General features: G+C 42.1%; 1 protein-coding gene across 1 annotated transcript; it reads right to left on the bottom strand.

Moving 5' to 3' along the window:
* LOC122786507 (CCR4-NOT transcription complex subunit 3-like) lies at window positions 1-17,931 on the bottom strand (the record flags this gene model as incomplete). The annotated part of the gene is made up of 17 exons (XM_044052868.1): window positions 1-2,355; window positions 4,213-4,338; window positions 4,447-4,579; window positions 5,590-5,791; window positions 6,421-6,517; window positions 6,855-7,059; window positions 7,267-7,369; window positions 7,622-8,606; window positions 9,175-9,231; window positions 11,771-11,904; window positions 12,438-12,528; window positions 12,755-12,883; window positions 14,716-14,811; window positions 15,671-15,799; window positions 16,629-16,718; window positions 17,029-17,103; window positions 17,848-17,931. Coding segments are annotated over 17 exons (2,835 nt in total), but the record flags the coding sequence as incomplete, so codon positions are not given.
* Between the last annotated feature and the right edge of the window lie 816 nt (window positions 17,932-18,747).

The raw sequence follows: 18,747 nt of genomic DNA, 5'->3' as shown, positions 1-18,747 counted from the left end.
TTTATAAAATCCTCGTTCTCCTCGGGTTTTAAAACACTTTCCCAAAAACAAACCAGTACAAACAACCACAGACAAGTCCAAAAAAATACAAAATATAATAATAAAGATGGTCTCTGTTGCTGCTCCAAACATTGGAGGATAAAAATGTGTTATTTTTCTGTTTTATTTCTTTTTCTTAAAAAAACAAAGAAACAAACAAAGAAAAAAAACAGTGATTTTTGTGAAATGAAACAACGCGCGTGAAGCGAGGGATGAAAGCGTGATTTTTGTCGGCCGTCGTCGTTGTTGTTGTTGTTGTGCTGTTACTGCAGCTGCTGATGACAACGATTACATTTCCTCATTAAATGATCAAATACTTCCTGAGAAACAACGGAAACATTTACCTGACGCGAGAAGAAGAAGAGAAACAGCGAGAAGAAAACGCCAGCGAAACGCGGGAAAAGACAACTGTCAGTTGTGCGTCTGTTTGTGTGTGTGTGTCAGTGCTGGTATCAGTTTGATGATGACGACAAAGGAAGCAGGGAAGAAAGTTAAGGAAAGGAAGGAAGGAGAATGAAGAAATAATTTTCAATTTTTTGGTGAAAAGTCGTGTTATTTCATTTCCACGATTTCCGTTTCCTGTTCCGATCGAAGCTGGAATTCGCGGCTTTGCGTCGTTTTTGTACGTAAGCGCGATCAAAACGAATACTTTTCACCTTTAAAAAAAAGAAGAAACTTCTTTGACGTCCTAACATTTCAAACCATCATGATTTCTCTCTTATTTAGTTGCCAGACGTCTGACCTTTGACCTCGTTCTTCTACGTCTTCATCATGTTGTTGTTAAATTGTCCTCTTGTTTGTGTGTGTGTGTGTGTGTGTGTGGTGAAACTGACATTAACGCTGCCCACCAGGTTACAACGTTACTACCAACACCTCGGCGGCTGTGGCTGTGATGATGATGATGATGTGAGGAGGAGGCGGGGCTCGATTATTTATAGAGCGCAGACTCACAAAAATGAAACAGCCACTCTGAAGCCACTTCACACAGAACACAGGATGGTGAAGTGTGTGTGTGTGTGTGCGTGTGTGCGTGCGAGAGAGAGAGAGAGTGAGACAGTCGTGGTAGTGTTGGGGTTTTTAAAGCCTGAGGAACCAGGAAAAAAAAACATTTGAGCCACTTCTTAAAAGACTCGGCTCATAAAATCTACGTCAGTTTGAGTCTACGGCGTCTTAAGAACACGTTCACGTCTTTATCTCACTGTGAGACAAACCTTTCCAACAGGAAACTGAAGTCTGTAAACCACTCACTCTCACACACCAAAGCCCACAGAGAAAATCAGTCATTTTAGCTGCTGGTCCTCTGCTGCCTCGTGTGGTGACTTTGTGTCACTTGGGTAAATGTTAGTGAAGTCTTTCAAACACAGAAATAATACAAATAACACATTTGAACTTAGCGATGGAGGCCGCAGTGCATCAACAACTCCTGTGAGGCTGTGATGTAAAATAGTTCTTGTTCTCTATGGGCTTTGGTGTGGGAGTGGTTTACAAACGTCAGTTTCCTGTGTGAAGAGTCCGCCTGACACTGAGATAAAGACGTGAACGTGTTCTTAACGTATCGTAGACGTAGAGGAGTCTGGCTACAATGTATTTCTCCTCGAGTCTCCAGTGGCAGCCATGTTAGCCAGGTGTACCTAATAAAGTGTTTATTATTTTATTAAGGAAAGAGGAATCAAAATAACTCCTCCTCCTCACCGCTGCATCGGTCTCCGCCCACAGCCTGAGACGCTGAGTCATGGTTAAAGTTTCCTCTCTTTCTCTGTGTGTGTGTGTGTGTGTGTGTGTGACTGTTGTATGATTAACGGTTCATTATCTTTGGTTGTTTCAGGGCGAAACCGCTTTTAAAGCAACACAACAGAGCGGGGAATGAAAACAAAAACAAAGAAACGTGTGGCGTCAGGTGGACAACTACAAAATAAAAGTCCTCGTATTGTGTGAAAAGAAAGCTCCAGTTTCAGGAAAAGACAGGAAAAAAAAAGAAGGACCTGATCCTGATGATGCAGGTGGTGGGAGGAGCTTATCACTGAGGATGACGAGGCAGAGGTCAGGTCAGAGGGAGGGAGGAGTCTGGCTCCCGTCCCTCGGTGAGCTGAGGTCAAATGTTAGCCAGTGGACCGCTCCCGTCTTCAGCTGCTCGTTTGTCTTTCTGTGTGTCCACTTGTCCCCCGTCTCACTTCTCTGGCGTCCATCTGTCTGTTTGTCCGCGTTTGTCTCCACAGGTCACTGGAGGTCGCGGTCTTCTAGATACCGGTACTCGAACGTGAAACCCTCTTTCTTCCTCTGGCCCCATTTCTCGTAGTCAAAGTAAATGTAGGTTCCCTAAAACACAAACCATGCAAATAATAATAAATAAATAAATAAATACAATAAATACTCATCACAATCCTCGCATCAAAAACATCACATCAAAGTAGGGATGCACGATATATCGGCATTAATATTGTTATCGGCCGATGTTCGTCATTTTTTAACATATCGGCATCGGTTCAATGAGTAAAACTGCGCCGATTTTAACAACCGATGTTTATATCCGTCTAATTGCTGTTTGTGTATGTGTGTCGGGAAGGGGAGGCCATGCGGCATTTGTTTGGGCACATGACAGCGTCAGTGGCGCAAGCGCAGCACAAGGTGTGTGTGTGTGTGTGTGTGTGTGTTGAGGAGAGAGAATGTCAGCGGTGTGGGCGATTTTTCAGGGTGTTAATAGAAGATACGCAAAAAGCATTATGCAACACTTGAAAAATCGAGGTAATGCGCGGAGGGTTCCGCGTCAAGTCATTCAATACCACAAATTTAATTATGTCATTTGAAAAACCGTCACCCTGAAGTACACAAACAACGGCAGGAAGCTAACGCTAGTAACATTAGGCTGCAGACAAAAAAGAAAGCAGCGCAGCTGGGACTCGACCAAAGGAAGACAGTGGCCAGGGCAATAACGATCAAGGCAATGGAAATGATTGCTCTTGACGACCAGCCGAGGGTTCCGACGGTTGATAGCGCATATTGAACCCCGCAACAATGTTTTGCAATTGAATAAATATCTGGTTGCCATAAATACTGGCAAGTTTGATAAAGTATTTTAACATGTTTTCTTTTATTATGGCAGCTCTTAGTAGAGCTTGTCAGGCATCTGTTGTGTAGTTTTATTGTGAAGGGAAGTGGCGCGGTTGTTGTTGTTGCCGGAAGGAAGGGTTGTTGACTTTATTTACGTACCCAGTATAGACGCCCTTATCTCGGTTACAGTAACTTTGGCAGGGTATTATTTTTATTTATGTTCATGTTTGTAATTTATGATCCAAACTTTCTCACAGGAGTTTAGTGAGTTGAGGGAGTTAAACTTTTAAACTACTTTAATTTAGTTACACACTTGCTACAAGTGGTAAAGGTTTCTAAAAATCTTTACTTGTAGTTGGTTACTTGTGTCTTATGTGACCTTGTTATTTGGAGGTAAAACATGTTTTGAAAATAAAGGAAGACATTCAAAAATTCAGCTTGCATGATTTTCATTCTGTACAAACTTTTATCATCTCAGAAACTTTTTTTTAAAACATATATCGATATCGGTAGATATCGGTTATCGGCCATAGCAGCAATATTAATATCGGATATCGGTATCGGGGGAAATAGTCATATCGGTGCATCCCTACATCAAAGTTCATAAACCACTCACTCTCCCACACCAAAGTCCAGAGAGAAAATCAATGATTTTACATCACACACACAGGAGTTGTTGATCCACTGCTGCCTCCATCACTGTGGGCTTTGGTGTGGGAGAGTGAGTGGCTTATAAACTTCAGTTTGTCCAACAGTGAGATAAAGACGTGATCATGTTCTGAAGATATCATGGACTGATTCATCAGATAAAACATCACAGTTTAATTATGATAAATTAAGAACACAACTGCTTATTTGAACTTTTATTCAATACAAGTAAGAAGCTAAAAATCTGTGTTTTTAAGAAGTTTTTAAAGATGTGCAAAAATGGCCAGAAAGGGTGGAAGAAGAAGAAAATGGCTGCCATAGAACAACATACAGAGGAAGATGAAGAAAACAGAGAAGAAGACGACGACGACTAAGAGCAAGAGGAGAACGATGCAAAAACTAAGTATGAATAAACTAAATACTTAGTTACTAAGTTTCTTCATAATCCGCTGAAACACATGAAGACGAGACACTGACCTGCTCAAACTCATCCGTGATGGTCTTGGGTTCTTCATGTCTCTGGAACCACATCATGTACTTTGTGTGAAACCTCCACGACTGTTTCTTCAGAGCTTTGGCTGCCAGATACTGAGCCTTGGTGCCCTGCACACACAGACGACACAGAGGACACACAGCGTTACAGACATGTGGAAACACTCCCTCCTCTTCCTCCTCTCCCTCCTCTTCTTCTGAGATGAGCGAACATCGTACCTCCAGGTAGTAGAAGATGAAGAAGAGCGTCTCTGTGGAGAGTCTCTGGTAGAACTCCACGGTGTCGGAGTGAGGTGGCGGCACCTGGTGGTGGAAAGGCAGGGTGGGACACGGGTTCCTCATCAGGTACTGCCTGTGGACAGAGGACAGAGTCTTTTAGTGGGACACAAGCGGAGGACGGAGGGACAACGAGACAACGAGACAAAAAACAAGAGGGAACATGAAGTTGTGTCAGTCAGATCAGAAAAAAAATTGTAAAAACGATATAAACAAACGTCTTAGAACGCCTCACACATCGTGGACTCCATCTCCCAGAATGCATCAGTCCTCTTTTGTGACTTAAACTTTGTTTGTTCTTAACGTGAAATAATAAAGAAAATGTATTCAAATTAACGTTACACGAATGTCTATGAAGATTTTTTAGCATGGAAACATAAGCCTTTTAAAATCATTGCTGTTGATAATAAGCATGAATAAACAAAAACATGAGCATGAACAAACACCATAAATAATGACAAATACTGTTCAAATATACATGAATACATGTATATACCAAATGTGTCGCATTTCCTGTGGCAGGAAGTTCTCTCTTCAAAAAACACATTTACTAAGAAATAAGTTTATGATACAATAAAATAGCATCGTGTAAGAACCTCGTCAAACTAAAAAGAGGAAGAACTCACTGGGAACGATCACGTGACCTCCCTGATGGATCCACACTAAGTGGGAAAATCCACCAAACTCACTTTTTCCATGTAAACCACGTATTTTTAGACCCCAGACAAACTCACTGTGTCCTGGTTTGTTTCCACTCATCACAGTGACACAACAAGAGTGTCCCAAAAATCAAACAAACAGACAAGGATGTCAGGGAAAAACAGAACAGAACATTTCAACCCAAATAAGCAAACGACACAAACTGTGTCAGAGACACTTTGTTTTAGGATGCTACTTGTGCTTTTAAATTCTTATATTTACATTCTAATTGTTTTCCTCTCAAATTCAAAGTTAAACATTTTTAACAACCTAAAAAAAAATTAAAACGGAAAGGATTTTTCTCAAACAAGTAAAAAGGTTTTGTCCATAATTACAGTCACACTGTTTTCATTATTCCTATCGTGAAAACAAGAGTTTGTACTGCACCTGATCCTCTCCGAGTCGGACGGGTGGGGCATGTGCGTCCACGCCGCCTCCTCCATGGCCTGTTGGTAGAGCTGGTCTTTGGACAGGGGAACCGGCCCCAGCGGGCAGACGCCCAGTGACGGAGCGATGCTGACCTCTGACAGCGAGGACTGGGGTGCTGACGAGGAGACGGAGGAGGCCACGGTGCTACTGGGGAAGATGTCTGTGGAGACGCGGAGAGGACAGACAGTTAGAGAGAGGGGAATAAAATCCAGGATTATAGTCAAACTCACCGGGTAAAATCTACAATGACACCTTCAGATTATGTTCACATCTTTATCTCACTCTTAGACACACTTTCTCAACAGGAAACTGAAGTTTGTAAACCACTCACTCTCCTACACCAAAGCCCACAGAGAAAATCAGTGATTTTAGCTCGCAGGGACACAGGAGCTGCCTCGTGTGGTCACTGAGGTACATGTGAGGGAAGGATTTCACAAGATGAAATCTCAAACTAAGACATTAGAACTTAGTGATGGAGGCAGCAGTGAGTGTGTGTGTGTGTGTGTGTGTGTGTGTGTGTGTGTGATGTTAAAATCACTGGTTTTCTCTGTGAGGTTTGGTGTGGGAGAGTGAGTGGTTTACAAACTTCAGTTTCCTGTTGGGAAAGTGTGTCTACGAGTGAGATAAAGACGTGAACGTGTTCTTAAGATACTGTAGACTTCAGCAGATTATATATATGTGATATATGTAGAAGTTTCATTTCAGTTAAACAGGAAAAAAATCAGTTTTCCTACTTGTGCTCTGTGCTTGGCGTGTGTGTGTGTGTGTGTGTGTGTGTGTGTGTGTTACCTGCGGTGAGGTGCAGTGAGGGCAGGTCTCCCTCCATCCCTGAGCTGAGTGCTGCTCGCTCAGCCATGGACTTGAGGCTGCTCAGAGGCTCCTGGGGCTGATGAGGACAGACAAGGAGACTCATGGGAAAACAGGTTCTTAGTTGTGTGCGTGCGTGTGTGTGTGTGTGTGTGTGTGTGTGTGTGAGGTTGTATACGTAAATAGAATAATATATAAACTCAATATTAACATTTGATTTTGCCAACTACATTTTGCGATGAATAAAATAAGGTTTTAGTGACTTTGGAGCATTTACCAACTTTTTCTGAGAACAAGAATGCGTCGTAAGTGGCTGATGAATAAATAATTATACGCTGATGCTGATTATTAAAGTTGTATATGGTCTCAGCCCTCGTGTGTGTGTGTGTGTGTAGTTTGTTGTGCTATTGTCTCACCTTGATGCTGTCAGAGGACATAGTGGAGTAGGACATTGGTCCGTTCAGCAGGCTGTTACTGCTGCTGCTGCTGATGCTGATGTTTGCAGTTTTAGCCTCGCTGTAAGACGCCGGGGACAGAGCGCTCGACGACAGAGTTAAAGAGCCCAGTAAACTGGGACCAGTGTCCTTACTGGGAAAGAGACCGAGAAGAGAGGAAGAAACACTGAGAGACAAAGACGGGTTTAGATTTTTAAGACGTGTGAAAATGACTTTAAAACACTTGAACACATTCAGCCATTATCTATCTACTACATACAGTATATAATATATAACATGAAAACAACGCCTACATTTTAATGTACGTTTTTCAACTTGATGGTTTATTGTTCTAACAATAAAAGTGTCACTCAAACTGCTGCTGGATACTCACGGCTGATTGGCTATGGAGGTCAAAGACGATGGTTGGCTGCTCAGTGATTGGCTGCTGCTGAGGATGGATTCTATTGTGGCGTCAGCGACCACGGCACTGTAACCTGGGACAAAGAGACAACGTCAATATTTCTTTGCTCCATAAAACAAATAAATCATTCAAACTGAATCCCTTTTAGAGAACATCATCATCATCATCATCATCTCCAGGTTTGATTGATATTTTTCAACATTTATCACTAAATCAATGTCAGAGGAAGTGACACACAGCCTCATACACCTCTCCGTGTACATTAAGGTGAGCTGATGTTATGGCTGGATGAATGAAACATGGCGACACTTGAACAAAAACTCACTGGTGCTACCGTTCTGCTTCTGCTGACTCGGCGGTCGGACGGAGAGCGACGAGTTTCCTCCGATGACTCCGCTCCCCGACGATCCCGAGCTGCCCCCGTTGCTCCCGATGACTCCCAGTCCACTCCCTGGAGCGAGGCCTCCCACCGGACCCGGCGACATCAGAGAAGAACTCTGCACCAGCGACTGGCTCGAGCCCAGACCCAGAATCCCAGAGCCGATGGTTCCCATCCCCACCGACGAGCCCAGCAGTCCGGCCGACGAGGACGTCGGGCCGCCGACTGTAACGCACCCGCTGCCGATGGACCCCACCGCGCTGTTGGAGGTGGTGGTGCAGATGCCGCCCAGAGAGCCCGGCAACCCTGAGCCGACGGTGCCCACGGCGGCCGCCTGAGCGTACGGTGCCGGGGTGGAGCTGGACAGAAGGCTGGCCATGGAGCTCAGGGACGCCGGCATCCCCGAGAGACCCAGACTACCAGACAACGGGCTGGTGGCCATGGAGCCGGACATGCCGCCTTTCCCCAGCGACAGACCCAGACCCAGCCCGAAGCTGTTGGAGGTCGGCGGGGGCCCCAACGGAGCCTGAGGCTGGGAGTTTGACATCAGGGGCCCCTGAGTGATGGCGTTGGGGGGAGAGGAGGCCAAGGGGGCGGGGTGGCTGTTGATGGTGGCGATGGGGATGGGCAATGAGGAGGAGCCAAGTGAGTTTTTGGCCTGTTGCTGCTGCTGTGTTGACGGGTGCGGCGGCTGCTGCGTGGCGTTGCTGTAGCTGCCGGCGGAGATGTTGGAGAGCAAACCCCCCGAGCTGCCGTGGTGACTGTTCCCACCGGAGCCGCCGCCGCCCGCAGCGATGGTCGCCATAGAGACCAGCGAGGATGCGGTCAGTCCTGAGACAGAGGAGGAGGACGAGGACGAGGAGGACGAGGAGGATGAGGAGGAGGAGGAAGAGGACAGCGAGGAGGACGGGTTTCCGTTCTTCACGGGCGACTGGAAACCAAAAATAAGAAAACATGGGTTTCTTCGTCCTGTTTTCACACCGTGACACTGAACTATTCTGTACACTTCATAACATCTGGAATTAAAACTCTATGAATGAGCAAAAAGACTGCACTCATTTTGAATTTCATTTTATGAAATATAAGAGCTTTCTTAAATGCGACTTTGGAAAGTACGAAGACAATAAGACAAATATTCCTGAGTAAATATGTCAAATGTTTCACACTGTAGAGTGATAACCATATGAAATTAATCTATAAGATAATTTAACAAGACATGAGAATTTCTGAGTGTATGAGCCGTTACATTCATTTCTGACGAAATAATTAAAATGAAAAGAGAAGACGGAGAGAAAATGTGCAGATTTACTGGCTTAAAATCGCCATTTCATCACAGAAAAACAAAACAGATGAAATAATAGTGTATTTGTTCATTTGTAGCAAACATTGTTTTGCGCAATAAAATTTACTTTCTTTACTTTATGACCTCACTGGCTAATCTGATGTTGTGACTGTTAAACTCAGGATTATTTCATGAGTTTCTTTCTCTTCAGACTCACCTGACTCACTTCACTGTCAGTCGAACGTCCTCTCTTCTTATCGTCCTCTGAGTTCTCCTGAAAATAACAACAATCAAGTTTTTATTTTCATGTTATGAATAAAACACAGGAAATACAAAATCTAAGTGAGGAGCAGAAAAGGGGAAATAATCTCATATAATCCGCCCACATTTAACAAGACATGAACGTAAAACACTGCAGAGATATCGTATATTTAAAATCAGCCGTTTTCACGTATCATCTATGAGGAAAGTTGCATGTTTCATAAGTGAACTTTGACTTTTATCAGTGTAACTGAAGCTGTACGAGTCTCAGACTTACCCTCTGTTCCTCGATCATTAATAGCTAAACTCCACCTCCTCGATGTCAAAGCATTTCACATTTCCACGCCCTCTATTCACACACAATAACTGCTCTCATACAGTAATAAAGAGTGCAGTATGTGGGCAGAGACGAAAGAACAGATGATTCGAGGCTAACCGCAGCAGAACAATGGCAATTACCTCACGTTCACCGTTTTAATGTCAGACATGATGATGAGGAGAAAGAAGAAGTGACAAAAATGAGGGTCAATGATGAGAATAAAGTGGGAGGTGATTGTTTTTGCTGGAGCAGTTTGATGAAGTTTACTCAGAAAAGAAGAGCAGACGAGTTTTAACGGCGAGGACGAGGGACACATTTACACTTGCTGATCAAACAAAGGCGTCAAATGATTTAATCTGCAGTAAAAAGACTCACCGAGTGTGTTTGACTACATTTCTAGGCAAATAAACCTTAATTTGACATAAATAAGCCAAAGAAATAAAGCAGGTATTATCTGAAATGAAAGGTAATATTAAGTGTATTTTAAGATCATGTAATACAGATGATAAATAGTAGAGTGTATTTACAGTGTACTGTCATGAGTCCAGAGAAACAACCTGTGTGTGTGCAGCTTTATATCATATATATACATACATGTATATATGTATATATATACATAAATATATATACACATATATATGTATATATATACACATAAATATATATACACATATATAAATATATATATATACATACATATATATACATAAATATATATACATACATATATAATATATCAGGATTTATATGACATATTACCCAGACCGTTTAGTACTTTTTATCTTTTTTATTAGTTTGAACTTGAGGGGTAAAGTTCAAACTTTCCAAAATAATATATACATATATAATAATATAATAAAATAATAAAATATACAGCCTGGAAGCACATCAGACCATCTGAAATGTCTACCATATTGTTCAGCAGAGGGCGGTGTGAATGCAGCAATCCTTAGATCCACTTTAAAGGGGACATATTATACCCTATTTCTCCAAGTTAAAATAGTTCCCTGGTGTACTAATGAACATGTCAGTGACATGCTTTGGTCAAAATACCATAAGGATGAAGCATCATAGCAGTTCAATAACCCTGCTAAACCCGCCCCATTCAGAACGCTCGGTTTTGTGCATGGTCCCTTTATATGCAAATGAGACCCAGGCAAACACACACCCACTTCTTCCAGGGGGTTTCTGATTTGTCCTCTTTACAGCGCTTTACAGCTCTATTCGTCTCCCCCTCCCTCCACTAGTTCTCTGACAATATCAACATGTCAGCAAGAGTGCCGTCACAGGAAGAGACGTCCTACATAAGGATGGAGCCGAACACTGTCCAACTGTAAATCAGTTAAAAACACTTACGGACAGCACCACTGATCCACCGCTGTGCTCCGGTCATGGAGGACATACTGAACAAATATGTTTAATTAGGACGTGTCAGAATGGTCAGTTATGACCTCTATGTGACCTTTTCTTAACAATGTGTGTGTTTGTACGTTGCTGACTAAATACGGCGACCGCTGGTCGCAGTCTGATGTGAAGTGGTGGGGTGGAGTGGCTCAGTGGTTAAGACTGGAAGCCTGTGTGTGAAAGACATCGTGGTCCCAATGGTCGCAAGTTCGACTCCACCCCTGGCTGATTGTATTCAATCCAATTGTAAGCCGCTTTGGATAACAGCGTCTGCTAAATGACATGTAATTAAAAAGTGGTGCGAACACACGTTTGCTGACTTTATCCGGCACATTAGCTTCATATATAAAATCCTCTGTAAAACACTGTGCTCCACTGTGCAGCCACCAACAGCACACTTGTCCCTCCGCGTTGACATAATACCGCTCTTCCTCCCTCGCCTGCACTCTCGCAGGGACAAGGTGGAGCTAAGGTGGAGCTCTCCAAGTAAACTTACTGGTGGGGCGGTAACATTCGCGGTGAAATGCGCATGCTGCCGTCATAAGAGCAGGGAATTCAACATGGAGTGTTTTATCGCCTATACTTACACTAAGGGGGACCACGAAAACATGACTGAGTATGGTTTTTCTACACTTTGGCGACTGGTAGGGCCTCCAGAGTCCCAAATATAAGTATTGAAATGGTTAAAAAGTTGATTTTGCATAATATGTCCCCTTTAAATAACACAAGTTAAACCTCCTCCTGACATTTGGACCACGTTTAAAAACAATGAGCCACAAACAGAAAATCCACACACGTGGAACGGCTGAGTCTGTGAAAGCTTTGGTACCGTAGTGCACGTGGCCGGTGAGGGGGGGATGGGCGAGGACGAGGTGGTGGAGGTGGGCGTGCTGCTGGAGTGCTGGAAGATCTCGTCCTCTAAGTGCGAGTGTCCTGGCGGTGACGTGGCCATCAGCGCCTGAGCTGCAGAGACACACACGGAACAAGAGTTTACATCAAATATCAGTCAATCATTGTCTGAATCTGAATTTCCTTCTTCTGGGGTCTCTATACCGACTTCTGCAGCAGCTGTACCTCATCTGCACATAGAGCATCAACAATCAATAACTGTCTTGTATTTAAAACTGTTAACTGGGAAAAATTGACATGTCAGATTAAATGTGTGTGTGTGGGGGGGGGATGGGTAAGATTGTGTTGATTTATATACTAATGTGAGTAAAAAAGAATTTAGTTATCGTAAGTTAAAAATCGTACACAGGTTATTATAATAATCATTCATTCTATGTACATTTAATGTGCTCAAAGTCTGGGTCGGGACCCAAAGTCTGGGCCACAAAATGATCCAAACCTTTCAGTTAACGTTTATGTGCCTATGTTTTGAATAATGAGCATAAAATTAAGTTTTATTTTATCCAGGTGTGCATTGACTTTATAATCTACGTTTCCATCAAAACAAAAATGTGCTCATAGTTCAGATTACACAGAACTCCACTTACGAATTTCCTCCAGATTCAGGTCGTCGTAGAGGAACTCGTTCTCTTCGAAGTCCATATCCTGCGACGAGTCCACATAATACTCCACGTCATCCTGGAACACGAGGAAGGACAAGGAAAAATATTAGAAAGGTTATTTTTTAAAGGAATTGTGCAAAACAAAACCTCAAAAAATGACTGGAATATAAAAGGGAACCAGTGCTTTTATTCATGTTCTGTTTTTGCTGTAACAATTACTCGATTATTAATCCACGACTAAACTATTTCGATAACAAACATAATATTGACTGGTCCACAGACGTCTGCAGGCGTGGACAAACCTTGATCTTCCTGATGGCGTCCACCTGCACTGAGTCGTTGTCCAGCATCCTCAGTATCGTCTCCAGCATCCTGATGTGGTGTCGATGCTTCTCGATGAACTTCTTCAGCTCCTCAATCCGGTCCTGCTTCTATGCAACAAGGGGAAAAACAGGACAGACAGACGGAAAGACAGACGGAGGAAGAGACCTTAAAAATTGTCGAGTCATAGTTTGTGCGTGTGTGTGTGGACGGTGAGCTGTCAGAGCCGGTTGTTGTCGCACAAACTTCTTAATTTAAGAGCGCGAGCGTCATTTTAAAATAAAACAAGCAAAACAAGCATGAAGAGAAAGGATGTTAAAATTTTAATAAGTGAAGTGAAACACAGAAGCAGCTGCTCCACGTGCACTTTACAGCCTAATGCGTCAAACGCAACCACTTCATATTTCAATAATTCATTCTTAAAACTCCGTCACAGTTGATTAACGCTCTGAAGTAAAAAATCAAACGCCTTTTATTTTCATTTTCTTGCTTACTCGTGTAGTTCAGCTCACGTCTGTGGACTGTGGACGTGTATTTGGTGAGTAAAAGCTTAGAGAGTGGACTCTTCAGAACGACTGCTTACGCTGATGTGATCTTTAAAAACACAGGCCAGTCATGTTTTAGTGGAACGTAGCCACGCGTTTCCTCTCAGAACATAATATTAATGAAGCAGCAGCAGCAGCTACAGCTACTGCAGCTGCAGCAGCAGCAGCAGCAGCTACAGCTACAACAGCACCAGCTACAACAGCAGCAGTAGCAGCTACAGCAGCAGCAGCAGTAGCAGCTACAACAGCTACAGCAGCAGCTACAACAGCTACAGCAGCAGCTACAACAGCTGCAGCAGCAGCAGCTACAGCAGCAGCTACAACAGCTACAGCAGCAGCAACAGTTACAGCAGCAGCAACAGCTGCAGCAGCTACAGCAGCAGCAGCTACAGCTGCAGCAGCTACAGCAGCAGCAGCTACAGCTACAACAGCAGCAGTAGCAGCTACAACAGCTACAGCAGCAGCTACAACAGCTACAGCAGCAGCAGCAACAGTTACAGCAGCAGCAACAGCTGCAGCAGCTACAGCAGCAGCAGCTACAGCTGCAGCAGCTACAGCAGCAGCAGCTACAGCTACAACAGCAGCAGTAGCAGCTACAACAGCTACAGCAGCAGCTACAACAGCTACAGCAGCAGCTACAACAGCTACAGCAGCAGCAGCTACAACAGCTGCAGCAGCAGCAGCTACAACAGCAGCAGCGGCGGCAGCATCATCACATGTGAGGAACATGAAGCGGACGTTAAATTCTTCATGTTCCACTTAAGGCTTATTTTCATGATTGATTCCTCTGTCCATTATTTTCTAGCTGAATTTATTTGTGATATGCAGCAAAGAAACCTGAAAATATTATGGGCTGCAACAATAAGTCAATTATTACTCGTTAATTTAGTTAAAACAAGTTTTCAGCTTCTTAAATGTGGATATTTTCTGTTTCTTTGCTTCATGTTAACATATTAACAAACAAAACATGGCGTTTGAGAACATCATCATTTCCTAGTCTGATCTAAACATTTTTAACATATTCTGACATTTTATGGACCCACTTGACTCATTTGGAAAATAATCGACAGATAAATCAATTGTAAAAATAATCGTTAACTTTCGTTAGTTTTTAGTTTCCTACATAAAAACAACTTTAAATTCTTCATGCCCCACTCACACCAATTACATTTAGAGCTGAAATCTGGCTTTGAATTAAAAATAGAACAAGAAAACTTTATTTTGCCACCTAAAAACTTTCCTCATCATTTCTTTGGCTCATATTTGGCTTAATGAGTTTCTGTGGACGACTTGAAATGATGCGCTTCTCAAACGTCTTGTTTTTTGTCCTCACACTGTGTGAAGATGAAGAGACGAGGACAGCAGCCAAACCTTCACTGAGACCAGATCACACTCACCTCTTTGTCCCCTTTCTTTTTTCTCGTCTGGACCGACAAAGACTCCACTTCGCTCTCAAACTGGTCCACCTGCATGTTTAACGTGTCGATCATGTTCTGAGACACAGAGAAGGAGTGAACCAATGAATGTTAGTAGAATTAGTCACAGCTCAGGTGAGAAGCATTACACAGCTTCATAGAGATTTAAATCAAAGTACAATAAAAAGAATCCAGTACTTCTTAGATCACATTACACTGTAAATAATAGACAATGAACAATATTAATAAAAGCTGACTACTATGGTAAGGTAAAAAAAAAACAACTGTTCACAGAGAGATATTTAGAGAGAGGGCGCCTCCTACTGGCTGTTCCACTAAGCGCTGAGCAGCTGCACATTACTAGACCCTTCAGTGGAGAGGTCAGCATTCCAGCTTCAGCAACAACTGCACATTTAAAGTAGATCCATTTTCAATGTCCTCATAAGAAAATTCTTCAAATATCTTTTTATGAGGAACAGCACAAACATGTTTTCCAGCTCACAGCACCAGGACCTGAGAGTTTATGTTTCTGCCTCAGTCAAACCCTCTTAAGACCATCGCCTGCATTTACTTTGATTTTATGGCTGTAGAATTGTCACAAAATCTTACATTTTTCCAAGATAATTTTCACTTTCTTTCATCTGGCAGTTATTCAGCCGTTAAGGAATCACGGTACTGAGAAGCTGACATCACAAATGTGTGACGCGGTGGTGAATCTCGTCTGTGAGTCCAGAGGTTCTACCGTAATGACCAGTATACGCGGTCACGCTCTGGACCGAGCCAGTCCATAGCTTTTATATTCTAACAGTCTACAGGAGTTACGGTAATGAGACGTAAACATGGCGACGACAGCATGGTCACAGGGAAGATTTTCAACACTCCACTCCAGTCCACCAGGTGGCAGTAACGTTAAAGACAAAGACGCGATGACACTCACCGTCAGCCACATCCCGACCTCCTCCTTCTCCTTCTGGGCAGGGTCCACCTTCTGTGCCAGACCCAGTCCTTCTTTAGAGTAGGCTTTGGTCTTCGTTTCTCTCTCCACGATCTTGAAGCGCTCCATTTGCTGCAGACGCACGTGTAAACGCACACATGTGAGTAAAACACTGTGTTTGAGGCAGTGTGTGTCTGATCAGACAGAAACAACGCTGTGATGCTTTGTTTAATTATTAATTCATTCATTAGACCATTGTCAGTGGACAGTTAAGTTTTGCTTTTACAAACTACACAAGTAAAAGCTTGTAGGAACAGAGTAATAATAACTGCACTATACTCTTAATTTTCTTATTTTTGTGTTTTATTTTGACTTCAAATCATTAAAACTAAATCATTTTGGTTTGTGATCGACATTTTAAAAGTTTACGTACCATATAAAGTTAACTTGTACAATGTGTGAGAGAATTTTTACATATTTTTAAGTCACAAAAACAGGTTTTTTTATTCTTATTTCAAGACATTTCATTGATTATTAATCAATTACTAGAAATGTTCAATAATTAAAACCAGTTTCTGTGATTTTTCAGCTTCTTGAAAATTCTTTGCTGCATATAAACAAAGAAATCATCAGAATTGAATCATTTTTGGTTTGTGGACAAATCAGACATCATTTCCAAGTTTAAGAAGCACTGGTCAATATTTTCCAACATCTTTTAAACGTTTGTGTACCAAACAAGTACGGAATAATTGTTACTTGCAGCCCTAATAATAATAATAATAATCAATGATAGTTTACAACATGACACATTCATTCACATCTTAATGATTAAGATACTGTCTGTAACAACGACCACAAAGATTTTCAGAGCTTTTCCTGAAACAAACCCAGTCATACACACGCGTCCTGCAGGGAGCGCTATAGTCAACATTCTCTCTCCTCCCGCCATCTTTCCACTCACCGTTTCTATGAGTTTGCGATTCTCGACGAGCTGCCTTTTGTCTTTGATCTCGTTGGAGGCCACCCACGTCTTGATCTGGTCTCGAAGACGCTGACGGATCAGAGGAGGAAGAGGAGGAGAGACAGACAGGGAGAGAGAGAGGGAGAGAGAGAGAGAGAGAGACACATGAGTGAAGTGTGAGATTTGTGCAGAGACTCATCTTCAGCTTGGCTTGAGTTTGGTCTTCATGGAAACATGGAGATGAAGCACAGACGCTGCTACTGGCTGACTGTGATGAAACTTAAAACTCTGCACTCACAGATGAAAATGTGTCACATCAGCAGATACTCGGGCTGTCACAATAATCAAACTAACCTCTAATGACACATAGGGAGGTTAAAATCAGGCTCTCTGTGTTTACCTGGAGCTTTTTAATCTCTTTCTTGAGGTCCGCCTCATATTTCTCCTTCTGGTTGGCGTTTGCTGCATTGTGAAGCTGCAGAGACGGTGAAAGAGAAGAGAGGGCAAAGGTTAAAACGTTCTGGAACAACGTTGGGGTTATTGTGTGTATGTGTCTGTGTGTGTATGTGTGTGTGTGTGTGTGTGTGTGGTTTGAATGAAAACTGTGATGTAATAAAATTCTTCTTACGGGAGAAAAACTATGAAAAGGTTCAAAGAATGTGAATTTATCATGATCTGTCCTCACCAGGGGAATTCATAATCCATTAAATTAGTTTAAGATTTTCTGGTTTCTTTGCGCCATAAAACAAAGAAATCATTTGGACTGGTCAATTAATCAGTCTATACGTTCTGGTTCGACTCAAATTCTGATTGGTCGACTTTTTACTGTGTTCATTTCATACAGTCTACGGTTAATTTGATTTCATCAGGAAGAATGTACCAAGTGCTAATGGGGGTGTTTTCAGAGAACACCCCCCTTCTTTTCAGTATTTTGGATTAGCCCCACCCACAAGAGACAGATTAAAGAACGTCTGGTGGTTTTATTTAATGTCAGTCGTCCTCTAACATCCATGTCACAGACGTCACAGTGTGGCAGCATTTTACGAAAATATATGGCGGGAAAAAAGGCAAATGCAAAGTTTGCCAGCGACCGTTTTCATATCACAGCTCGACTACAAACATATCATATAAAAATGGAACAAGTTCACAATTCACAGAAAACCTAATCAACAGATAATTGATTATGAAAATAATCATGAGTTGCAGTTCTATTTCTCACCTTTTGCCAAATGTCTTCAAACTGTTCAACTCCTTCCCCGACTTTTTTCAGACATCGATCTATTTCACCTGGATGAAAGAAAACAGAATAAAATCAAACATACACAGAGAATAATAATAATAACTTAAGCAAGAAAAATATCATCTTAAAGTCGCTTAAATGTGTTTAATCAATTACTTTTACACATTCTCTGATATGAATTGATTCAACTGATTGACAGTTGATTCCACGTAGAGATGCAGCTATTTTCATAGTTGACTAATCAGTTTGTGTTTTTAAAGAATTAAAGGAAGTTTCTCTGATTTTTCAGCTTCTTAAATGTGAATATTTTGTAAAAAATGAATCATTTCAAAAGCAGACATTTGAGAACTTCAAATCGAAACACTGATCAATAGTTTTCAGCATTTTCTGACATTTTCTGGACCAAACGACAATTCAGTTCATTGTGAAAATAACAAACACAGACATTTACACATTTTTCCTACATTTTCTTGATTAACTGAGAAACTTCCAAAGATTAATTGTTCAGTGGACTATTTGAGGAGACTTAAGGATGTTTGACATGTAATTAAGTGGACTGAAAAAAAAACTTTTACATGGACTCTGCCTCCTCAAACAGCCTGGATGTTATTTTAGATGAAAGTCCAAACTTTCATTTATGTAATAAAACATCACGACGTGACACTCAGCATCATCTCTGCTCCTCTGTGAGTGGAACTAGAGCGAGATTCACAGTTTTTATAAACTCTATGTATTGAGCGTGGATGGAACATCCGTTAACGATATCCCGCTGTAATCCCAGGTCACTTCCACCTTAAGTTTTCTCTCATTCATTTGAGCAGCACCACCATGAGGAGATATGAAGTAGTGACGCCCGGTCAGTGAATCTGTAATGATTCT

This window comes from Solea senegalensis, linkage group LG20 (genome assembly GCF_019176455.1).
Source record: "Solea senegalensis isolate Sse05_10M linkage group LG20, IFAPA_SoseM_1, whole genome shotgun sequence".
In the NCBI taxonomy this organism is placed as follows: Eukaryota; Metazoa; Chordata; class Actinopteri; order Pleuronectiformes; family Soleidae; genus Solea; species Solea senegalensis.
Note: the sequence above shows the minus strand (reverse complement) of the source record. Positions and strands in the feature narration are given on the sequence as shown.